General features: G+C 32.8%; 1 protein-coding gene across 1 annotated transcript; it reads right to left on the bottom strand.

The window, feature by feature from the left end:
• Positions 1-7,927: 7,927 nt before the first annotated feature.
• On the bottom strand, positions 7,928-19,088 carry LOC123656301 (alpha-amylase 2-like). The gene is made up of 9 exons (XM_045592006.1): positions 18,918-19,088; positions 16,242-16,393; positions 15,491-15,671; positions 14,513-14,628; positions 13,533-13,769; positions 12,663-12,933; positions 12,062-12,262; positions 11,404-11,565; positions 7,928-8,041 (listed from the first exon to the last, which is right to left on the bottom strand). The coding sequence occupies exons 1-9, from the start codon at positions 19,086-19,088 to the stop codon at positions 8,030-8,032; spliced, it is 1,503 nt and encodes a 500-aa protein (XP_045447962.1). The 3' UTR covers positions 7,928-8,029.
• Positions 19,089-20,823: the final 1,735 nt, after the last annotated feature.

Here is a 20,823-nt window from a genome sequence, read left to right as displayed (position 1 = left end):
AAGCTATTTACGAGACTGATGTCTATAGTAAATAGTTGATACTAAGCCTTTGACATCAGTTTTAATTTAAACACTTTCTTATATATATAATAAATTCTAAGCTGGTTTTAATAACTTCCGTTTTCACAAAATCTGAAGATAAAAAATTATGAGTGGATAAAATAAACTTACGATTTTATTTTTGTGTTACCCCCACATTAGGAATTCTAAACATTTTTGAATATCATATCAAAAATTGACCGCTCCAGCGGGATTCGAACCCGCGTCTCCGACTGACCGTGTCGGCGCTCTAGCCAATTAAGCTATGGAACGATGTACCCGCTAGAGCGAAATTTTTGATATGATGATTTTTTATTTTCGGTTTTAAGCGAACCGTGGCGCCGTCTATAGTGAGTTCTTTACAGAGACCCGTAACTATTCAAAGTTTCATATTACAATGAAAATCTTTGACAGGAGACGACACCATGCTATTATTAATACCTACGATTTTATTTTTGTGTTACCCCCACATTAGGAATTCTAAACATTTTTGAATATCATATCAAAAATTGACCGCTCCAGCGGGATTCGAACCCGCGTCTCCGACTGACCGTGTCGGCGCTCTAGCCAATTAAGCTATGGAACGATGTACCCGCTAGAGCGAAATTTTTGATATGATGATTTTTTATTTTCGGTTTTAAGCGAACCGTGGCGCCGTCTATAGTGAGTTCTTTACAGAGACCCGTAACTATTCAAAGTTTCATATTACAATGAAAATCTTTGACAGGAGACGACACCATGCTATTATTAATACCTACGATTTTATTTTTGTGTTACCCCCACATTAGGAATTCTAAACATTTTTGAATATCATATCAAAAATTGACCGCTCCAGCGGGATTCGAACCCGCGTCTCCGACTGACCGTGTCGGCGCTCTAGCCAATTAAGCTATGGAACGATGTACCCGCTAGAGCGAAATTTTTGATATGATGATTTTTTATTTTCGGTTTTAAGCGAACCGTGGCGCCGTCTATAGTGAGTTCTTTACAGAGACCCGTAACTATTCAAAGTTTCATATTACAATGAAAATCTTTGACAGGAGACGACACCATGCTATTATTAATACCTACGATTTTATTTTTGTGTTACCCCCACATTAGGAATTCTAAACATTTTTGAATATCATATCAAAAATTGACCGCTCCAGCGGGATTCGAACCCGCGTCTCCGACTGACCGTGTCGGCGCTCTAGCCAATTAAGCTATGGAACGATGTACCCGCTAGAGCGAAATTTTTGATATGATGATTTTTTATTTTCGGTTTTAAGCGAACCGTGGCGCCGTCTATAGTGAGTTCTTTACAGAGACCCGTAACTATTCAAAGTTTCATATTACAATGAAAATCTTTGACAGGAGACGACACCATGCTATTATTAATACCTACGATTTTATTTTTGTGTTACCCCCACATTAGGAATTCTAAACATTTTTGAATATCATATCAAAAATTGACCGCTCCAGCGGGATTCGAACCCGCGTCTCCGACTGACCGTGTCGGCGCTCTAGCCAATTAAGCTATGGAACGATGTACCCGCTAGAGCGAAATTTTTGATATGATGATTTTTTATTTTCGGTTTTAAGCGAACCGTGGCGCCGTCTATAGTGAGTTCTTTACAGAGACCCGTAACTATTCAAAGTTTCATATTACAATGAAAATCTTTGACAGGAGACGACACCATGCTATTATTAATACCTACGATTTTATTTTTGTGTTACCCCCACATTAGGAATTCTAAACATTTTTGAATATCATATCAAAAATTGACCGCTCCAGCGGGATTCGAACCCGCGTCTCCGACTGACCGTGTCGGCGCTCTAGCCAATTAAGCTATGGAACGATGTACCCGCTAGAGCGAAATTTTTGATATGATGATTTTTTATTTTCGGTTTTAAGCGAACCGTGGCGCCGTCTATAGTGAGTTCTTTACAGAGACCCGTAACTACGGGGTACTAACGGGGTTCGAATCCCGCTGGAGCAGTCAATTTTTGATATGATATTCAAAAATGTTTAGAATTCCTAATTTGGGGGTAACACAAAAATAAAATCGTAGGTATTAATAATAGCATGGTGTCGTCTCCTGTCAAAGATTTTCATTGTAATATGAAACTTTGAATAGTTACGGGTCTCTGTAAAGAACTCACTATAGACGGCGCCACGGTTCGCTTAAAACCGAAAATAAAAAATCATCATATCAAAAATTTCGCTCTAGCGGGTACATCGTTCCATAGCTTAATTGGCTAGAGCGCCGACACGGTCAGTCGGAGACGCGGGTTCGAATCCCGCTGGAGCGGTCAATTTTTGATATGATATTCAAAAATGTTTAGAATTCCTAATGTGGGGGTAACACAAAAATAAAATCGTAGGTATTAATAATAGCATGGTGTCGTCTCCTGTCAAAGATTTTCATTGTAATATGAAACTTTGAATAGTTACGGGTCTCTGTAAAGAACTCACTATAGACGGCGCCACGGTTCGCTTAAAACCGAAAATAAAAAATCATCATATCAAAAATTTCGCTCTAGCGGGTACATCGTTCCATAGCTTAATTGGCTAGAGCGCCGACACGGTCAGTCGGAGACGCGGGTTCGAATCCCGCTGGAGCGGTCAATTTTTGATATGATATTCAAAAATGTTTAAAATAAACTTTATAATAAATTAAAAGTAAAAACATTTCTTAAAAAACAAGCTTTTATTTAAATGCACTAAAAAGGTTAAAGTTAATGTTTCCTTTAAAACTTTTACACTATAATAATATACACAAAGCTAACAAATATATATAAAAAAAAAGATTTCCGCTTTTCAGTTCATATAGATTAAAAACTGTTTTTCTCTTATAAGTTAATTTATTGATAATTACCTTAAATACTACAAAAGTTTATATAAATATATCATATATAAGTATAGTTATTGATATAAAGGTCAAAACTATATTTTTATTACCGTTCCAGTGTGTAATATAAATTACACGGTACACTAGATCTTCTAAACGACTAAATTGATACAGATGTGCCTACGTGTGGTTCAGTCCTTGCATAATGTAGTTTGATATAGAGTCTAGTTAGTCTCATTTTATTTTAAATTAATATTTTAAGATTCTAAAAGATTATTAGAAAAAATTTGCAGAAAATTCTTCTTTGTATTAGTTTTGCAAGAAATTCATATCAGGGATAATTATTATGATAATATATAAATAAATAAAAATTGTTTATTTCGGATAACTGGAATCCATAAAAATTGTTAGTAAAAAAATAATTTTTAACAAAAAAAAACCGACTTCAAAAAGGAAACACTAGTAAGTAAACACTCAACAACCTGGCTAAAATAACAAATACAAACAACACACATACAAAAAACAAGTACAAAAAATACTATTAGATATGTCAAAACAATAACAGAATAATAACAGTATTCAACCAAGAAAACAAATTATGAAAGAAAACTGAATACAACTTACGAGTAGATACTAGAGTAGTTATTGTTTTACTTGGCACCGACTTCAAAATTATAAAATATTTATTTAATCATTTCTGATTAACTAAATCAAAATACGAATTGCTTTGTACTAAGTAAATTTATTATCACTTTTTAGTTTCCTTTTTGAAGTCGGTTTTTTTTTTTGTTAAAAATTATTTTATTTAACAATTTTTAGTGATGGGTAGACCTAACAAGAATGCTTTTTCTCTTATGTCGGGGATTCGGAAACATACACAATACACAAGCACAAACACCTAGATCATGACAAACATCTATATGGCCAATACAAATGTCTGTCGTGCCCGGGGATTGAACCCACTAACGCCAGCGCAACAGCCGGTGCTGTGACCGCTGCGCTAGAGCGTCGACATACTATGAGTAAAGTTCGCTATCAGGTGTACGTAATAACAACCGGGACTGACAGCCTAGCGTGTTCTCCGAGGTTAGGTTGTTAGAACCACAAGGATTAACAACTAGACCGAAAATAAATATTTGTATAAACATAAATATCCACTCCGAGCGGGAATAGAACCCGCGACCGTCGGTGTTTAGGCGCCGCCGACACGGCACATGCACCATTATATCAAAGCGGTCGTCAAACAGCAAAAAGTAACTGCTGTAAATTGTTGAGAAATTCCCTCGAGTGTTTATGGGCTCCATCATCAAACCTGGTCCTGCGACACAGATGATCACACAGCAGGTAATTGCTATAAATCGTTGAAAAGTTCCCTCGACTATCTTTCGTCTCCATCATCAGACTTTAATGGCACTTGTAACTCATATAGGTGCAAAGTTCTCATCAATAGAAACGAATTAAGTTTCAACAGCAGGTAATTGCTATAAGTCGTTGAAGAGTACCCTCGACTATCTTTCGTCTCCATCATCAGACTGAAATGGCACTTATAACTCATATATATGCAAAGTTCTCATCAATAGAAACGAATTAAGTTCAAACAGCAGGTAATTGCTATAAATCGTTAAAGAGTTCCCTCGACTAACTTTTGTCTCCATCATCAGACTGTAATGGCACTTATAACTTATACAGGTGCAAAGTTCTCATCAATAGAAACGAATTAAGTTCAAAAAGCAGGTAATTGCTATAAATTGTTGAAGAGTTCCCTCGACTATCTTTCTTCTCCATCATCAGATCGACTCCAGACCTTTATTAAATAGTAGTGCTTTATAGTACTTAATGAAAACATGATTAAATTTACTAGTCACCTTTACGATTTTCGAAAGTTTCCTTCGATTTCTCTGGGATCCCATCATCAGATCCTGGTTTCCTTATCATGGTACCAAACTATAAATATCTCCTTTCCAACAAAAAAAGAATTATCAAAATCGGTTCATAAACGAAGAAGTTATCTCCGAACATACATAAAAATATATATATATATATATATATACGGTCGAATTGAGTAACCTCCTCCTTTTTTTTTGAAGTCGGTTAAAAATAGAAAATAATTAAAAATATATATATACAATTTTTCTATGTTCGTCAGATAGCATTACCAGTAACCAGTGAAAGAAAATAAGTAAATAAGTTAATAAGTAATCAACATTGGTATAATAGCAAAATATACTTTTTTTGCTTCAAAGTCTAAACTATTATTTCATTTAGATATTTTGCTTATTTTATTTTACTTTAAAATGTGTTTATGTATTTCCACGCTTATGCAATCAAGTTAAGAAAATTTATACTCTTGTACTCTAAAGATACGTCAGTATTAAACCGAGGCAAGAGATTTGTAACTGCTGAAATAAATTAAGCGATTCAAGGATGTCTAGACTACACTATGATTAGTTACTAACTTTGCATATAAATTGAAGCGAATCGTCCATCTCTCAAATTAAAAATGATTTTATGCATCGTCGTAAATCTACCCATGCAGTATAAAGTTATTAACCACTTTAAGAGATCTAGAAGCTAATTTACGTTCCCTTAAGAAATAAATTAGACATAATAAAAGTTTCAAGTTTACAAATTCAGTTACCACAGGAATCGCTAGGGACTTTTATTAAAACAATATGACCAAAAACTAAAAAAGTTCTGTAATACAGAGCAGTGCTTATTAGCTCATGGTTAATTTATCCCTGACAAGTGTTGCAATGGCTATCTATGCAACAAATTAATATGCCAAATTAAAAGTAACACCGCTATGTGAGCGATAACCGATCTAATATACTGGCAGCGAACGTTTCATTATAGGCGACTAAGGTTTATTTATTTTAAATAAATACATATACCCAAGATAAACTGGAGCCTTCAGTTGAAAGAAATTATCCCTTTATCGGAAGGTTAAATGATAAAAACAACAAGAACGCAAAGATAATTCATATAATGGTTGAAAGTATGCGAGCCGTCTTTAAATACGAGTATATTACAATATACATCAAATATTTACATTTATAAACTAAAAAAGAAGTAAAAATTGCCTTGCAAATTTTGCGTCAGTGCCAGGTTAAGGTGGTATAAGGGCTCAAAAGAGTTTGTATTAAAGTCAGAAGAGAGAGTTGAATATTTGTATGACAGGTCCGATATTTTTTAAATTAAAAGCATGAAACTTCACTTTGGACTACTGATTAAAAAAAAACAAATATGTATTTCAGTATTTGTGGACAAAGAAAAGAAATTAGGATTGAAGGTTCAAATGGAATGTTCATCATTTTTTAAACTGGACTTAGACCGGTTGGGTTCTGATTATATATAAAAATAATTAAATAAATAAATAAATAATAGTTGGTAGATAGATTAGCATATAAAATAAATTAGTATAACAGTGTTTGCGGGAATCTTGTACAGTAAAATAAAAGATTAGTTTGTATTACTAAAATCACCTAAAAATGTCTTGAGGATATCTAAGGGAAAACTGGTTTTAGCACTAATCGTGAGCAAGCTCTGCGTGCAATCTGGTGGTAATAGTAGAGCAGCCAAGAAGATGAATCATAAATGTGGTTCATCTTCAATGAAATACTAAATTGTTGTTATTTGATGCATACTATTTAAGCCTTTCTTTATAAATATTATCAATTTCAATTCGAGCAAAGCCGCAGGCACTACTAGTTCCATATATCATAAAGTTTATTTTTACTGCTCATCTATTAGTGTATAAAAAGATATTAACTTTATGTATTTTTCCATAAAATGCGACGTTACAATATTCAGTTTTACATTTTAAAAGTAAAATCTGATTTCTGTCAGTCAAAAATAGGTTTGCCTTGACGCTCATGCAGTGAATCCAATTTTAGACTCTTATACTTTTTAATTCGACAACTAAAGGGAGTATTCTAGTTTCAAAACTATTTAGGGAATTTATTTTCTATTCGACACCTTTTATTGAGACCTAGTAGCGTTTGAATTTATAATCTACATAAATTATGTACGTAAGAAGCAGACAGATACTAAATTCGGCTAATGGAAATGTGACTTAAATGCAGAACGAAAAATGTCAATATAAATTTAAAAAAAGCTTATAACTGTAAACGTTTTTCTTTTTTCTAAAATAGCAAGATTAAGCACAGTGATGACATTTTAAAAACGAATTTATTTACAGCTAACTGCCCGGACAGACTTCGTTCTGTCAAAAGTTAATAGTAAAAATTAAATGTTATTTTTCTATTTTTATTAGTATTTAAAGCGTCCGTGGGTCTTAAGGAACATACCAAAAATAATTTAGCTGAATTGGTCGAACCGTTCTCGAGTTATGCGCTTGGCAACATTAATTTTTATTTATATAGATGAATCCTAACCCACTATGAATAGTTGACCTACATTCTTTATGAAAAAGAAATTTATGATACCTAGATACCTAATCACCATAAGTACAGCAAACTGAAATACGAAAATACTATTATGACCGAGCTCATATTGAGACTAATACGACAAGGTAGGATAAAACTCTTAACAAAATCTTTTATAATTAGAATGTTTTCCCTTGGATTAAGAAACATCCGAAATCACGCAATATGTAGCCCTCACTTCATTTATTTTTTATTAACAGCAATCTAAAAGATACACTCCTTTCTATTTTACTACAAAGAGGTGAAACAAGTAATCAGATAATTATCATAATAACGATTTTATATTAATAATAAATATTTGTATTCGTTTAATTTTATTCGCCATTTACATTTTTATCTCTCTGACATCGAACAATTTAAAAGACAAAGGAAAGATTTTTCGCCTATTATTTTGTCTAAATTGAAGAACAACGGAACAGTGTCAGATTTCGCTCCAACTAACAACCAAACAATCCGTCGAATCCAAAACTCGAGTAAAACATAAATTCAATGTTATTGTAAATAAGTTATTGTTTAACTTTGAATGTCTTCGAAATCCGAAACCCTTATAGATTTCCATAGTTGATTGGGTAATTATGATTAAAAGACAAATTAGAAATTGTGAATAATATTTTATAATGTTTATAAGTATTATGGAGATTGACAAAATTTTGTTAATTTCATTTTTTCATGTTTTATTTTGTGTTCCTCTTGACTAATTTCCGACTCGATCGCTTATAGACGAGACTGTAAAAAATATATTGAATATTAAAATACAATAGGTACATCAATCATCATCATCACATCATCATTTCAGGCTATCACAGTCCACTGCTCGACATAGGCCTCCACAAGTTCACGCCAAAAATGGCGTGAACTCATGAGTGTTGCCCATAGTCACCACGCTGGGCAGGCGGGTTGGTGACGCAGGGCTGGCTTTGTCGCACCGAAGACGCTACTGCCCGTCTTCGGCCTGTATATTTCAAAGCCAGCAGTTGGATGGTTATCCCGCCATCGGTCAGCTTTTTAAGTTCCAAGATGTTAGTGGAACTGTGTTATCCCTTAGTCGCCTCTTACGACACCCACGGGAAGAGAGGGGGTGGCTATATTATTTACTACCGTAGCCACACAGCAAACAATACAACAAATACAATAGGTATAAAAATTAAAAATATTAATTCTATTTCATCACTTTAACATTTTAAAATTTGCCATACAAAACAAAACAAAAACAATTTTATTATTTCTCAATTATCAAGACTCAAATTTCATTATAAATTAAGTAATTAATTATATATAAACATTTATTTTGAACTAAAACTTTTAAGAGTACATAGAAATTCCATATTTCAAATCAAATATAACTGCTTAAGTGACCATGCACTTGTCTTAGTTGATTTGAACGTTAAAAAGCCCAAAATTATCAAACAAGTAAAATATCAAAGAGCTTTAAATAATATAGTTACTAATGCATTTAACGAAGACCTGAACAGTATACCATGGGAGTACATCAGTACTTTAAGTGACGTAGATGAAATGGTTTATAATTTTAACAGATACTTGATTACCGTATTTGACATTCATGCTCCAATGCGTAAATTAATTATTAGAGATAAACCTAAACCGTGGATAACAGATACAATAAAGCTTATGATGAGTCTGCGAGACGAAGCCCTAATGAAATCACGTAAAGATAAGAATAATACAATATTGAAAGATTACTATCGCGACCTTAAAAATTATGTTACAGCATCTATAGAGAGGGAGAAAAAGGCATATTTTAACTTTTTTATAAATAACCATATAAATAAACCTGCTCTTCTGTGGAAAAGTTTAAAAAATACGGCTCAGCTCAGTAACAAATATATGAATATCATTCCCGACCATTTAAATGATCCAGATAAAATTAATGATCACTTCCTAACGTTGCCAGCCAATACATATTCAGACCAGATTAAAAATTCAATTAACTCAAATATTGTACAAAATGATACGTTACGTTTGAAGCCAGTAAATGAAATAGATGTGAGAAAAATTATCTGTAGTATCAAAACAAAAGCATCAGGACTAGATAGCTTAAATATAGATATGATTAAAATGACTCTAGACATGACAGTTCCAGCTATCACTAAAATAGTTAATAAGTCTATTGAAACGAATAAATTTCCATCGTGTTGGAAGGAGGCTCTGGTGAGACCAATACCTAAGAAGAACAGTATTACTGAACTAAAAGATCTTCGTCCTATATCAATATTACCGGTGTTATCTAAAGTCTTGGAAAAAGTTGTCCTAAACCAAGTACTGCAATTTGTAGAAAATAAAAAAATAATTCCCAGACTCCAATCTGGCTTTCGGAGAGGCTATGGCACAGAAACTGCCCTTCTACACGTGACAGATGACCTTAGTGAAGCATCGGACATGGGACTGAGCAGCATTATGGTTCTTTTAGACTACTCCCGAGCATTTGACTGTTTACAACCGGAACTTCTTCTAGCCAAATTAAAATATTACGGTTTTTCAAAAGATACATGCGAATGGTTTGAGTCATTTCTTACACACAGGCAACAGAGAGTAGTTACAGAAAACGGAAATGGTGAACTAAAGTTCTCAACCCTTAGAACACTGGAAAAGGGCGTACCACAGGGCTCTTTGCTAAGTCCATTGTTGTTTACAATATTTACTGCAGATTTACATAAACACATTAAACACTGTAAATACCACCTATACGCAGATGATACACAGCTATACTACTCATTTGATAGTAAAGATACACAAGAAGCAACGAACAAAATTAACGAAGATCTTGATAATATCTATAACTGGTCGCGAAATAACTCGCTTTTTCTTAACCCACGCAAATCACAAATGTTAGTCTTGGGTACAAAATCACAAATTAAAAATGTGTTGGATAGCAAATTAGAAATTAAAATTGATAATGTTGTGCTCGAACAGGTAACTTCGGCTCGTAATCTTGGTTTAATTCTCGATGGCGAACAAAGGTACATAGAACACATTAATAATAAAATACGAGCTGCTTTTTTTAAACTAAAGACACTATATAATGTTAGGGGTTATTTAAGCGAAAAATTACGTGTACTTCTTTGTGAGTTGTTAGTACTCTCCCAGTTTAATTACTGTAGCTCTGTCTATGGGCCAAGATTGATGGCGACCACAGAGAGGGCAATACAGAGGGTACAAAACGCCTGCATACGGTTCTGTTATGATACTGGCAGGAGAGAACATATTACCCCGTATCTAAATAGCAAAAGCATGTTAAATATGAGCGGCAGAAGAGAACTTAATCTTGCTTGTGTTATTCATAAGGTGATATGGAATAAAAAACCTGAATATCTGTTCGAAAAGCTGATGTGGGTTAAGGATTTTGCACTGCATAGCTTACGCAGAGGCGCGCAACTTTGTTTAAAAATACCAAAACACAAGACATCAAGGTATAGGGGATGCTTCAGATTCTCTGCAGCAAAAATTTGGAATGACTTACCACCCCCATTGAGATGTCGAATGAGTACTGAAACGTTTAAGACAAAGTATCGAAAAGCTTTACTCAATCGACAAATTGCTGCGGAGAATCTGAGTCATGCCCATTGGAAACTGCTTGATCTGAGAAATTTTTTTTTCCAAAAATGATTTTTTCATATACAAGCACACATACACAAACATACACATACACAAACATACATATACACACGCACACACAAATGCATGCTCACGCAAGGGTAACTTTTACATGTTATCATATTATTGTTTATACTACAATCGTTTTTTGGTCAATGTCCTGCTTTGGATACATTTACAAAGTCGTACGGAAACCGGGGAGCACACTGCTTACTCCCACCCAGTATCACAGGGAGAAGGGAGTGGCTGAAAAACAGCGCTGCATGGGACTTTAGTCCTGTGTCAGCTGAAGCTGAGCCACTTCCTATTGCCTATTCATATTTTATTTTTTGTCAAATTTTAATACGTTTTAATATATGTTATGTTTTCATGTTTTTTTTTTTGTGTATGTTTACTTAACGTGTTATTTTAACTTGTATATATGTGGCAATAAATCATTTTATTATTATTATTATTATTATTATTAAATAACTCACCTCACTTCCTGCGTGGATGGCCAGTACCATATCATAGTCGCCAGTTCTAATGCTAATATGGGCGCGACCGTCATTACCAACGGTAACCGTTTTACCCGTACAGCTATTGTTGCGTTTCTCTCCAGAAATGACGTCACAGTATCTACCAGCGGGAAGGCATGTCTGTGAACCAAACAATGTTAAATTTACTAGTTTGAAAATAGCGCAAATTTTATATCAATGTTGCTGATTTATATAATAAATGCCTAGACATTTCATAAGTAAGCAATTCAAGAAGTATTAGTTAAAGGTCATTAACAACGTCAACATTAATGTAATATATAATAAATAAAAATTTAAACGAAGTAGAAATTTTTTAATACCTTGACACTTACTAATTCTACGCTAACGAACATACGTTATTTTTACACCGGGAACGTTTTAACATATTTAGGTAGTGAACTTTTGAAAACTGAAATATATTCTTTTTTTTCTTGAAATAATAAAAGTTTTTAGTACGCCAAATTATATAATTTCGGGCACCACTTTCCTCTTTCTCAAAAGTGGAATTTCCAGTAATCGTTTCGTTGTGTATTTCAACATACCGAATAAAACTATTCAACATTTGATAATCGCGCAAATATCAAAACTATGTACTAAATAATAACTATTAACAAACCTGTAAGGTCTGGTTCAAATCCCAGTTGTTGTTGTTGAAAGCAACAAATCCTCTGTTACCGCGGCAGAAAGCAATCTGATTGCTACCGTTGTCCCACCAGTTACTGATACCAGCGTTGCCAGCAACGTTACGGAAGGCAACCATGGAATAGATTTGACGCCAGCGATGTTCACAGACCCAGCCATTACCACAGGTTTGGTCCTTTAAAAAAATATATTAAAATTTAGATTCTGAACTAATGCTGTTGAAAAAAAAATATTATTTTTCTAAGATAATTGTGTATTATTATATATGGTTGTGAAACATGAAATAGAGAGAAAGTTAAAGACCGAAGATTCAAAACAAATAAAAACCCAAGTCAAAATATTACTGAAATAAATATTTAGGTACAAAGAAAGTTTTAGGTCCTAAAAAGTTTATTTAAAATTATTCTGTTGATTTTATAAAATGAAAACTTTGTTACTAAATCATGTTGATTTCACTTTATTAGTTATTCTGAAAGAAGGTGGCTAGATATTCTGAAGTTTATAAATTTTCCTAATTTAAAGCAGACAAATAAAATTACTCTTGTGTATTTTATCAAATATTTTTGTATTCTTACAGAGTTGATAGATGGCGAAATGATGTTCCCGCTACCGTCCATCGGAGGTCCGGCTTCAGTGTCGTGGAAGGAAAAGCTGCTCATAATTTGGGGCTGGCCGTAAGGGTGAGCCAACATGAACGCGATAGCTCCCTTGTACTGCTTGGGTTGTCTGTGAGTCAAAATGTTACCACCAGCGCCGTGACCTCTCTGGTTGTCGTGGTTATCGATAAATGTCAAAGCGTCGCCTGATGCAAGGAGGTTCCACTGTGGACCCCAGTTGACCAACCATCTATAAACGATATAGGGTTTTTTAGATTGATGCAATTTTTGCAAATTTTTATTAATTTGATTTATTTTTACAAATAATTGCACAAGAAGACCAATACGACTTTCCAGTACCTAAAACAGTATATAACAAGTAAATTTGCAACTTAAAACAGCATATTGAAGAATTGACTTACTTTGTTATTATTAGGTTCGTTTTGTTATGAACAAATATTATATTAACAAAGTGCAACATATGCAGTATGTAAGCCTGCGAAATTTATATAAAATTGTTAAGTCAGGGATTAACCCCATTGCTTCCATTTTTTATAAAAAGACTATTGTATTTCGTTCAGTTCGATTCAATTTTGTGTTAAAACAGTTGTCAGTAAACATTTTTGAATATCATATCAAAAATTGACCACTCCAGCGGGGTTTGAACCCGCGTCTCCGACTGACCGTGTCGGCGCTCTAGCCAATTAAGCTATGGAACGATGTACCCGCTAGAGCAAGTTGTCAGTAATTAAATTAATTTACACAGTAAAGTGATTTTTTTAAAAGGACACACGGAGAGCCATTCTAACAGTTTGAAATTATCTTAAGCCACGACTGATATAGACTTACCTAAGTTCGTTTTGACCATTGAAAGCACGACTAAGTTCCAAACCAAATCTGAACTCAGTCACAGCAGCAAGTGGAGTATACTCGTTACGAGTCACCGCTTCTCCTCCCAAATCAATAACCTCTTGGAAAATGTATGGTCGAGCACCAGATGGGAAACCATGTCCTGTGTTTAGATTCCTAAGTCTACTGTAGATGATACTTAGGTCTCCCGGCCACATGTGTTTGGCGGCGTCAATTCTGTCAATAAATTGAACAATAAATGTATATAATGAGTTCATTTTTTTAATGTATGTATTTGTATTAGATAAGTAAGATATTAGGATTTACTCATTCACAACTTCATATGCGTTGAATTTGAAATTAGGCGTCTCTATTACAATTAGTACATCACTTCTAAACAGCGTGTCTAACAATGCAACCGTGTGAAAAAAAAATACGTAGGTTGACTTAGTTTCATTTAACGCTTATTTATTGCAGAAGCGAAATAAATTAAAAAAGCAGAAATTAAGAAAAATTAAACACACTAACAAGCACAAATAATTATTGTTAATATATGTTTGTTAATCAAAAATAATCAAAACTCTTTAAAATGGAATAAATATAACGTATGCCTTATTTATAAGTTATCCCAACAATAGATAATATGACATAGGAAATCTTACAGATTCGGTTTTCAAGAAATCGTGTCATGACCCAAAAAACAGCGTTGCGAACCTATACCATCCTGACAATGTCGTACCCACATCTCATATAAAATAACTACACTATGTTGATAAAGTTTGCGAATATACATGACGAAATAACGTTATATTGTAAAATAACAAAATAAATTTAAAGAGTATCTGTTTATTTATATTTTATAGAATGTACAGTGAAAATAAAATTCACTCAAAGTACTATTATATGTCTTATTGCAAATGTGCGTTAAATATTATTCCATAGAGACAAAATTATAATTATATTGCTTTCAATCGACTAACCTGAAACCAGCCACTCCTAAATCGATGAGACGGTTCATATAGCCGACAATTTGTTGACGGACGTATTCTGAACCTTGGTTCAAGTCCTTAAGACCAGATAACTCGCAGTTACGTACCTATAAAATAATATTATTCTTATTATATTAATATTATCCATTTTCTATTAACTGTAAAAGTAATTGTAAAAGTAGTGCTAGCAAATTAGGAAATGTTTAAGGGATCACAACTTAACACATCAAAACAAATACAAATACTAAATATTATATTTTACAGTCTCAAATGTATGTAACATTTATACACACATTTACAATGTAAATACTAAGGACGGAGAGCCACTTTGAAGATGTATATTTCAAAACGAGGGGCTTAAAATGGAAATGATCAAAGAGACCTGAAGTAGATTTGAAAGACTTTTTTTGACGATCACACTCGATACAAAGATATAATATGTTTGAATTAAGAACATAAAGTAATAAAAATAACTTGAAAAACATTTCTTTGAAGTTATACTTATATTGTTTACCCCACCATCTTTGTTATAAAATTTAAATGTAATTTTATTTTAAATAAAATGAATATTTAATGATGTGAATGAGATAAATGCAAAACTCAAGTCTCTAGTAACACAAAACAATCTGTGTTTCGCAAATCCTATACGGATTTAATAGTTAATGTATTTAAGCGAATAATGACTCTTATATCTACGTTAATCTTTATTATATATATATTATTCACTTCTTCCAAGAATAATTGTATTACTTGTTCATTACTAGTGTAAGATGTAAATATAACGTGATTGCTGATAAAATGGACTAAATAGCATTAAACGTGGCATTTAAGAGACAATTTCTGTGTATTGTGTGCTTGACCCAATCATAATGCATATTACTTTTATTAGCAATATGAATGGGCAGAAGGTGACCATTAAATTCAATTATGAATCTATTTTATGACAGATTATAGTTTATCATTACTTACTCTGTCAGCACAGCAGCCATAATCGTTGCCAGAGATTACACAATTAGGCCAGTTGAAGTCGTTTCGTCCATAGGGTACAGCTGGGTAGTGCCAATTACCGAAGTTTGCAGTACTACCTCCTGTGCCTGTGTTTTCATTATATGTACCAGTCATGTGGTTGATGATTGCGTCAACGTATATCCTGTTATACAAATATTACTATTTGTTACCAAAGCATGAAATACATATTTTGTTATTCTCTTCACGACTTCCATAACTATCACAGATTGTTGAAGAGTATTTTTAAGTTTCTCTTAGCTTACTAAAATTTTAAAGTTTGTGGAAAATAGGTGATAACTTGGTAAAACTTGGTGCCTAGTCTCCAGAACTATACCTAACTAATTTATAATCACATCATCACCATCACAGCAGCCTTTTGCAGTCCACTACTGGACATAGGCCTCCACAAGTTCACTCCAAAAATGGCGTGAACTCATGTGTTTTGCCCATAGTCACCACGCTGGGCAGGCGGGTTGGTTACCGCTCTTCAGCCTGTGTATTTCAAAGTCAGCAGTTGGATGGCTATCCCGCCATCGGTCGGCTTTTAAGTTCCAAGGTAGTAGTGGAACTGTGTTATCCCTTAGTTGCCTCTTACGACACCCACAGGAAGAGAGAGGATGGCTATATTTTTTGATGCCGTAACCACACAGCATATAATAACTAATTTATAATAACCATGTTAAAATGTAGCGTTTAAGAAACTAATGCTTACCTAACACCAGCATTGTTACAACGACGAACCATGTTGGCGAATTGGTTCTCATTACCGGATCGAGTGATCAGTCTGTATGAAATGGGCTGGTAGCGTTCCCACCATGGACGATTTCTTGACCAAATAGCTAGATTTTCATTAGGGGGAGAAATCTGAAACACAACAACGACTGTTGAAAATTTTATACTTTATTTGTATTTTCATAATAAGAATGTAGCTTATATGTGGTATATTTTAAACTGCCGTGATTTTTATCAATATAAATAAAGTGCCTTCGACAATGTTTCTGGGAGTTCAATGATTATATTAATGTTCACTATAATACAATATTAACGGAAGTTATAATGACCATAGACATATATTATACGTAGACATTTGTAGGTAAGAAAAATAAAGTCGCCAACATATTAGTAAAGGGCGCTAGAAACTTCCGTTTTTGACCATGGCATATACAACTCCATAGAAATGACGTGCAAAACCAAAATGTGTATATTTCACAATTTCGTATCGTTTTGTTAAATATATCAAATATGTAACTAAACAGTTTTGTAGCGCTTTTAATTAAAGTCCAAAGTCATGTTTCAATAAAGCTAATGTACGTAGTTTAATCTTGCTATCCTATTTTTCTCCTGCAAGTAGCATCATTTTTCAGTAAATTAAATTTCCGCACATTTATTTAGACAATTGACTCTCGAACACTGGGTATTTCTGTCGTATAGATATAATCTAAGAGTTTATTACCTAGATAGGTAATCGACTCTTAGATTGTCGTAAACGCTGTAATTAATAACAAATAATAATAACAAGTAAATCAAGATACAGCAAAAGACAGCGAAATTGAATTATTAAATTCGATATTTTAGTCACAATAAAGTGTACAAAGTAGGTATTATTAGAATCTTATTATTTAAAAATAGTGAATTGTATCTAAGGCCACGTATCACCATATCATTCCCTTCGCTTCTCTTCTTGTCTTAACACATTTTTAACCGACGTAAAATCGGAGGAGTTTCTCTAGTCGACGGGTATATATTTTTTTTTATGTATACACATAACTTTTTACAGAGTAGTCCGATTTTGATAATTCTTTTTTTATTGAAAAGAGCCGCCGCCGTGCATTACGCATTACGTAATAAATCAATCTCATAGCTTGTTAGGCACCGACTCAAAATTACTTAGCTATACTCACATTAGTTGAAGAACTTAGTTATTAAGGTTAATTAAAAACTCAACTATTTACAAAAATATATATTTAGATATAGTTTCATTACTTTAAGAAGTTAGTTTTTAAGTTTAAATAAAAAAGATTTATTATTTTTTGCTTTTCAGTTTTTTCGGCGGTTTAATTTTTTGTTAAAAAGTTTTTATAATCTCTCAATATCATTTAACGTTAAATGTAACTGTTACCGTTATAAAAACATATACCTAATACAAATGAAGAAGACAATTGAAGAATGTTTTGTTTCCTCGATCAAAATTAGCAATGTGAGTCCGACTCGCACCCTACCATTTTTTTTTCAATCATCGAAATCACAAAAATAAATCGTGTTACGTGTTCCAATTTCAAAATCCCTTTTTAACGCTTTGGGAAATATCGAAAAGCTATTTGCTAAATCTCAAGGTTGGTTTTACCCTCAGAACTGTTGTGACGAATGGATTATCGATTTTTCATTATATATAAAATACTAAGCTCTGCCCCTTCTCCTATATAAAATGCGTCAAGTAGTGGCATAAATACTATAAAGGCACATTGGAAATTGTATTACTAGCGTACGTACAAACATATGTAATCTCAGTATTCTAGTAATAGAATACATCTTAGACATGATATAGTGTTAGCTTTAACGTCATAAACAATGCAAAATTATGCGGAACATTTGTTTACGTAAGCATAATAGCGTCTAGATTGCTTTGCAAGTCATCATTCATCCTTTAGTTAAACGTTGAAAGGGGAAGTAGGTTTAAAAAGTAACATATTATTTATTATCATTCTGCTGTTCACCAGCATGTTGGACTGAGTTTCAACCTGTTACACTGAATTTAAGAACACCAGTAATACCCGAAGTGCAATTTTTAATAAAGAGCATAAAAAGAATGCTAACCTTTATAAACTTGAAGATCCACAATGTATAAAATATCTTAATAAATTTCATTAAAGGAAGACCTAGTCTTCAACTAATTGATTATGACTTATATTAAGAGGATACTTTCAGAAATGAGCATCGTAAAGACACAATAGCATTTCGTACAATAAGACTTGGAATCCAATCCTCATTTTCTATAAAATAAAATAAATAAATATTTACAACATACACACAGCCGTCTGTTCCTAAAGTAAGCAACTTAATGCTTGTGTATAGGTAACAGCCGACTAGTATAGCTACATTTTTTTTTTTCAATAAACATACATATAAATAATACATATGTAAATAGATATATATATATATTACACCCAGACTCGAGGTAGGAATCGAACCCACAACCCCTGGAACAGAAAGCAGACTCACTACAAACTGCGCCAACGGGCTATAGTCAAATTTTTTGTATATATATCATTTTCTATACATTTCTTTATAGTTTTCTTGAACCCTTAAGACAGTGACGCACATATAATAAACATCAGGGAACAATGAGTTAATTGATAAAAAAATATATTATTATTATAATTAGTTTTACCTGTATGCCACCGAATCCTCGTGGTCCTAGGAACCTCTCGCACTCAGCTGCGATGTCATCCCACTTCCACTCGAAAAGGTGGACCATTGTGGATCGACCTTGAGCATAGTAGGGGTTCTTGTATGCCACTGCTAAGGAGGCAGCTGACAGCAGTAGGATGAATCGCATCATCCTGGCTCGTCTAAAAGTATGAAATTAATGGTTATAACGGCTGGTACAGTGTTGTAAGTATGCATGCTTGTCTATTTCAGTAATATCGAAATGTGAATGCGATAAAAGTAGCTGGAAGAATTTAAAGTATTATAAATACTTCACATTGAGTAGGATTGATAATGATTCTATACGTACAATAAATTACCACTCCTAGCTTATACTTCGGTACGAGTTAACTAGAATCAGCAATCCAGACTAGCATATACAAATCACCTTCGTAAGGGTACCTATATTTTAAATATAAAATGAAAACTGAAACTTTTTAATTTACTAATGTTATACGAATATAGTTAACAAACATGAACTAATTAATGTTTGAAAATTAAAACAATTTTAGTCTACTTAATAATACATCAAAATGTCTATCTCAATTATCCCTCGTGAAACTTCTACGGTATATTTTAAAACTCATATTCTAAGGTTTCCGAACTATGTGTTACGTAATTCTAATTAAACAAAAGCAGACTTTAATTATGAAATTGGAATAAGTGTTATTTAACAAGTAATTGGAATTCGAATTAACATAAACAAGTTAAAATTAATTGCAATTATCAGTTATTTTGAGTATATTTTACATAATCACGATATATAATCAAGCATATAATGTTTTTAAAAATATATATTAAATGATATAAACAATATTTATATGCGCGTAATTGTTGAAATTATTTTTGGTATATCCCTATATTTTATCACTTTCTATTCTGACGAATGAGTGAGGCTTAATTGTTGTTTAATAGATAATGATGTTATTATTAAAGCTAAGCTCGCATCAAAATATCGTAATTAAAAGAAAACTTAGCTAATAATAATAATATTCAATAACCAATACCCTAAATAAACGCTTCTTAAAGGGTAAGTTTTCTTTTTATTTTGTAAGGACCCTTTCGTTTACCCAAAGTACCTAGTAAAAATATATTTAAAATAAAATATCATAATCCTATTCTTAGACATATTATAATTATTATAACTATTTTTAATTATCTAAAAACCACTAGATAATTGAGTTTTTTCAAGGAAATTGTAATGATTGATGATAATAAATAACAATTAAAGATAGCATTTTATGTCACTCTTTATAAAAATAAAAATAAAAACTGGTTTGTTTAGGGGGTTAAGAACAGATGTGTTTGTTAAAAAATCGACATAAACTTTTATTAATATTTATTTCAGTATATCCATAGGAGTTGTAATAGTATACAGGAATAATAAGAACAAATCTTCAACAACAACAAAAGTAAACAGTACAATACTAGAGCTAAAAGTATACAACCATAAAGTTGAGCATATGTAAAAAGGAAGATATATTTAAACTAATCGAGAAGAACATACTATCAAAATATTATTAAAGCTTAATAACAATTTGTTAATAGTAATAACTGCTGTTGGCCTAACAACACATACCGATAGTACTATTTTTTAAATTAAATATTTTTGAATATCATATCAAAAATTGACCGTTCCAGCGGGGATCGAACCTGCATCTCCGACTGACCGTTTCGGTGCTCTAGCCAATTAAGATATGGAACGATGTACACGTAAGATCGAAATTTTTGATATGATGATTTTATATTCGGTTTAAGCGAACCGTGGCGCCGTCAGGTCAGTCGGAGATGCAGGTTCGATCCCCGCTGGGACGGCCGATTTTTGATACGATATTCAAAAATGTTTAGAATTCCTAATAAGTTGGTAA

The sequence above is a fragment of the Melitaea cinxia genome, chromosome 9 (genome assembly GCF_905220565.1).
Source record: "Melitaea cinxia chromosome 9, ilMelCinx1.1, whole genome shotgun sequence".
Taxonomy (NCBI): Eukaryota; Metazoa; Arthropoda; class Insecta; order Lepidoptera; family Nymphalidae; genus Melitaea; species Melitaea cinxia.
This window is presented reverse-complemented; position numbering and strand designations above follow the sequence as displayed.

Bases quoted from the DNA above. Each gene is read 5' to 3' on its own strand.
- LOC123656301 (XM_045592006.1), bottom strand. From the start codon at position 19,088: ATGATGCGATTCATCCTACTGCTGTCAGCTGCCTCCTTAGCAGTGGCA. The intron at 12,934-13,532 runs GTAAGTCTATAT...TATCGTTTATAG, and splicing joins AATGGTCAAAACGAACTTAG to ATGGTTGGTCAACTGGGGTC. The intron at 12,263-12,662 runs GTAAGAATACAA...ATTTTTTTAAAG, and splicing joins TTTCGCCATCTATCAACTCT to GACCAAACCTGTGGTAATGG.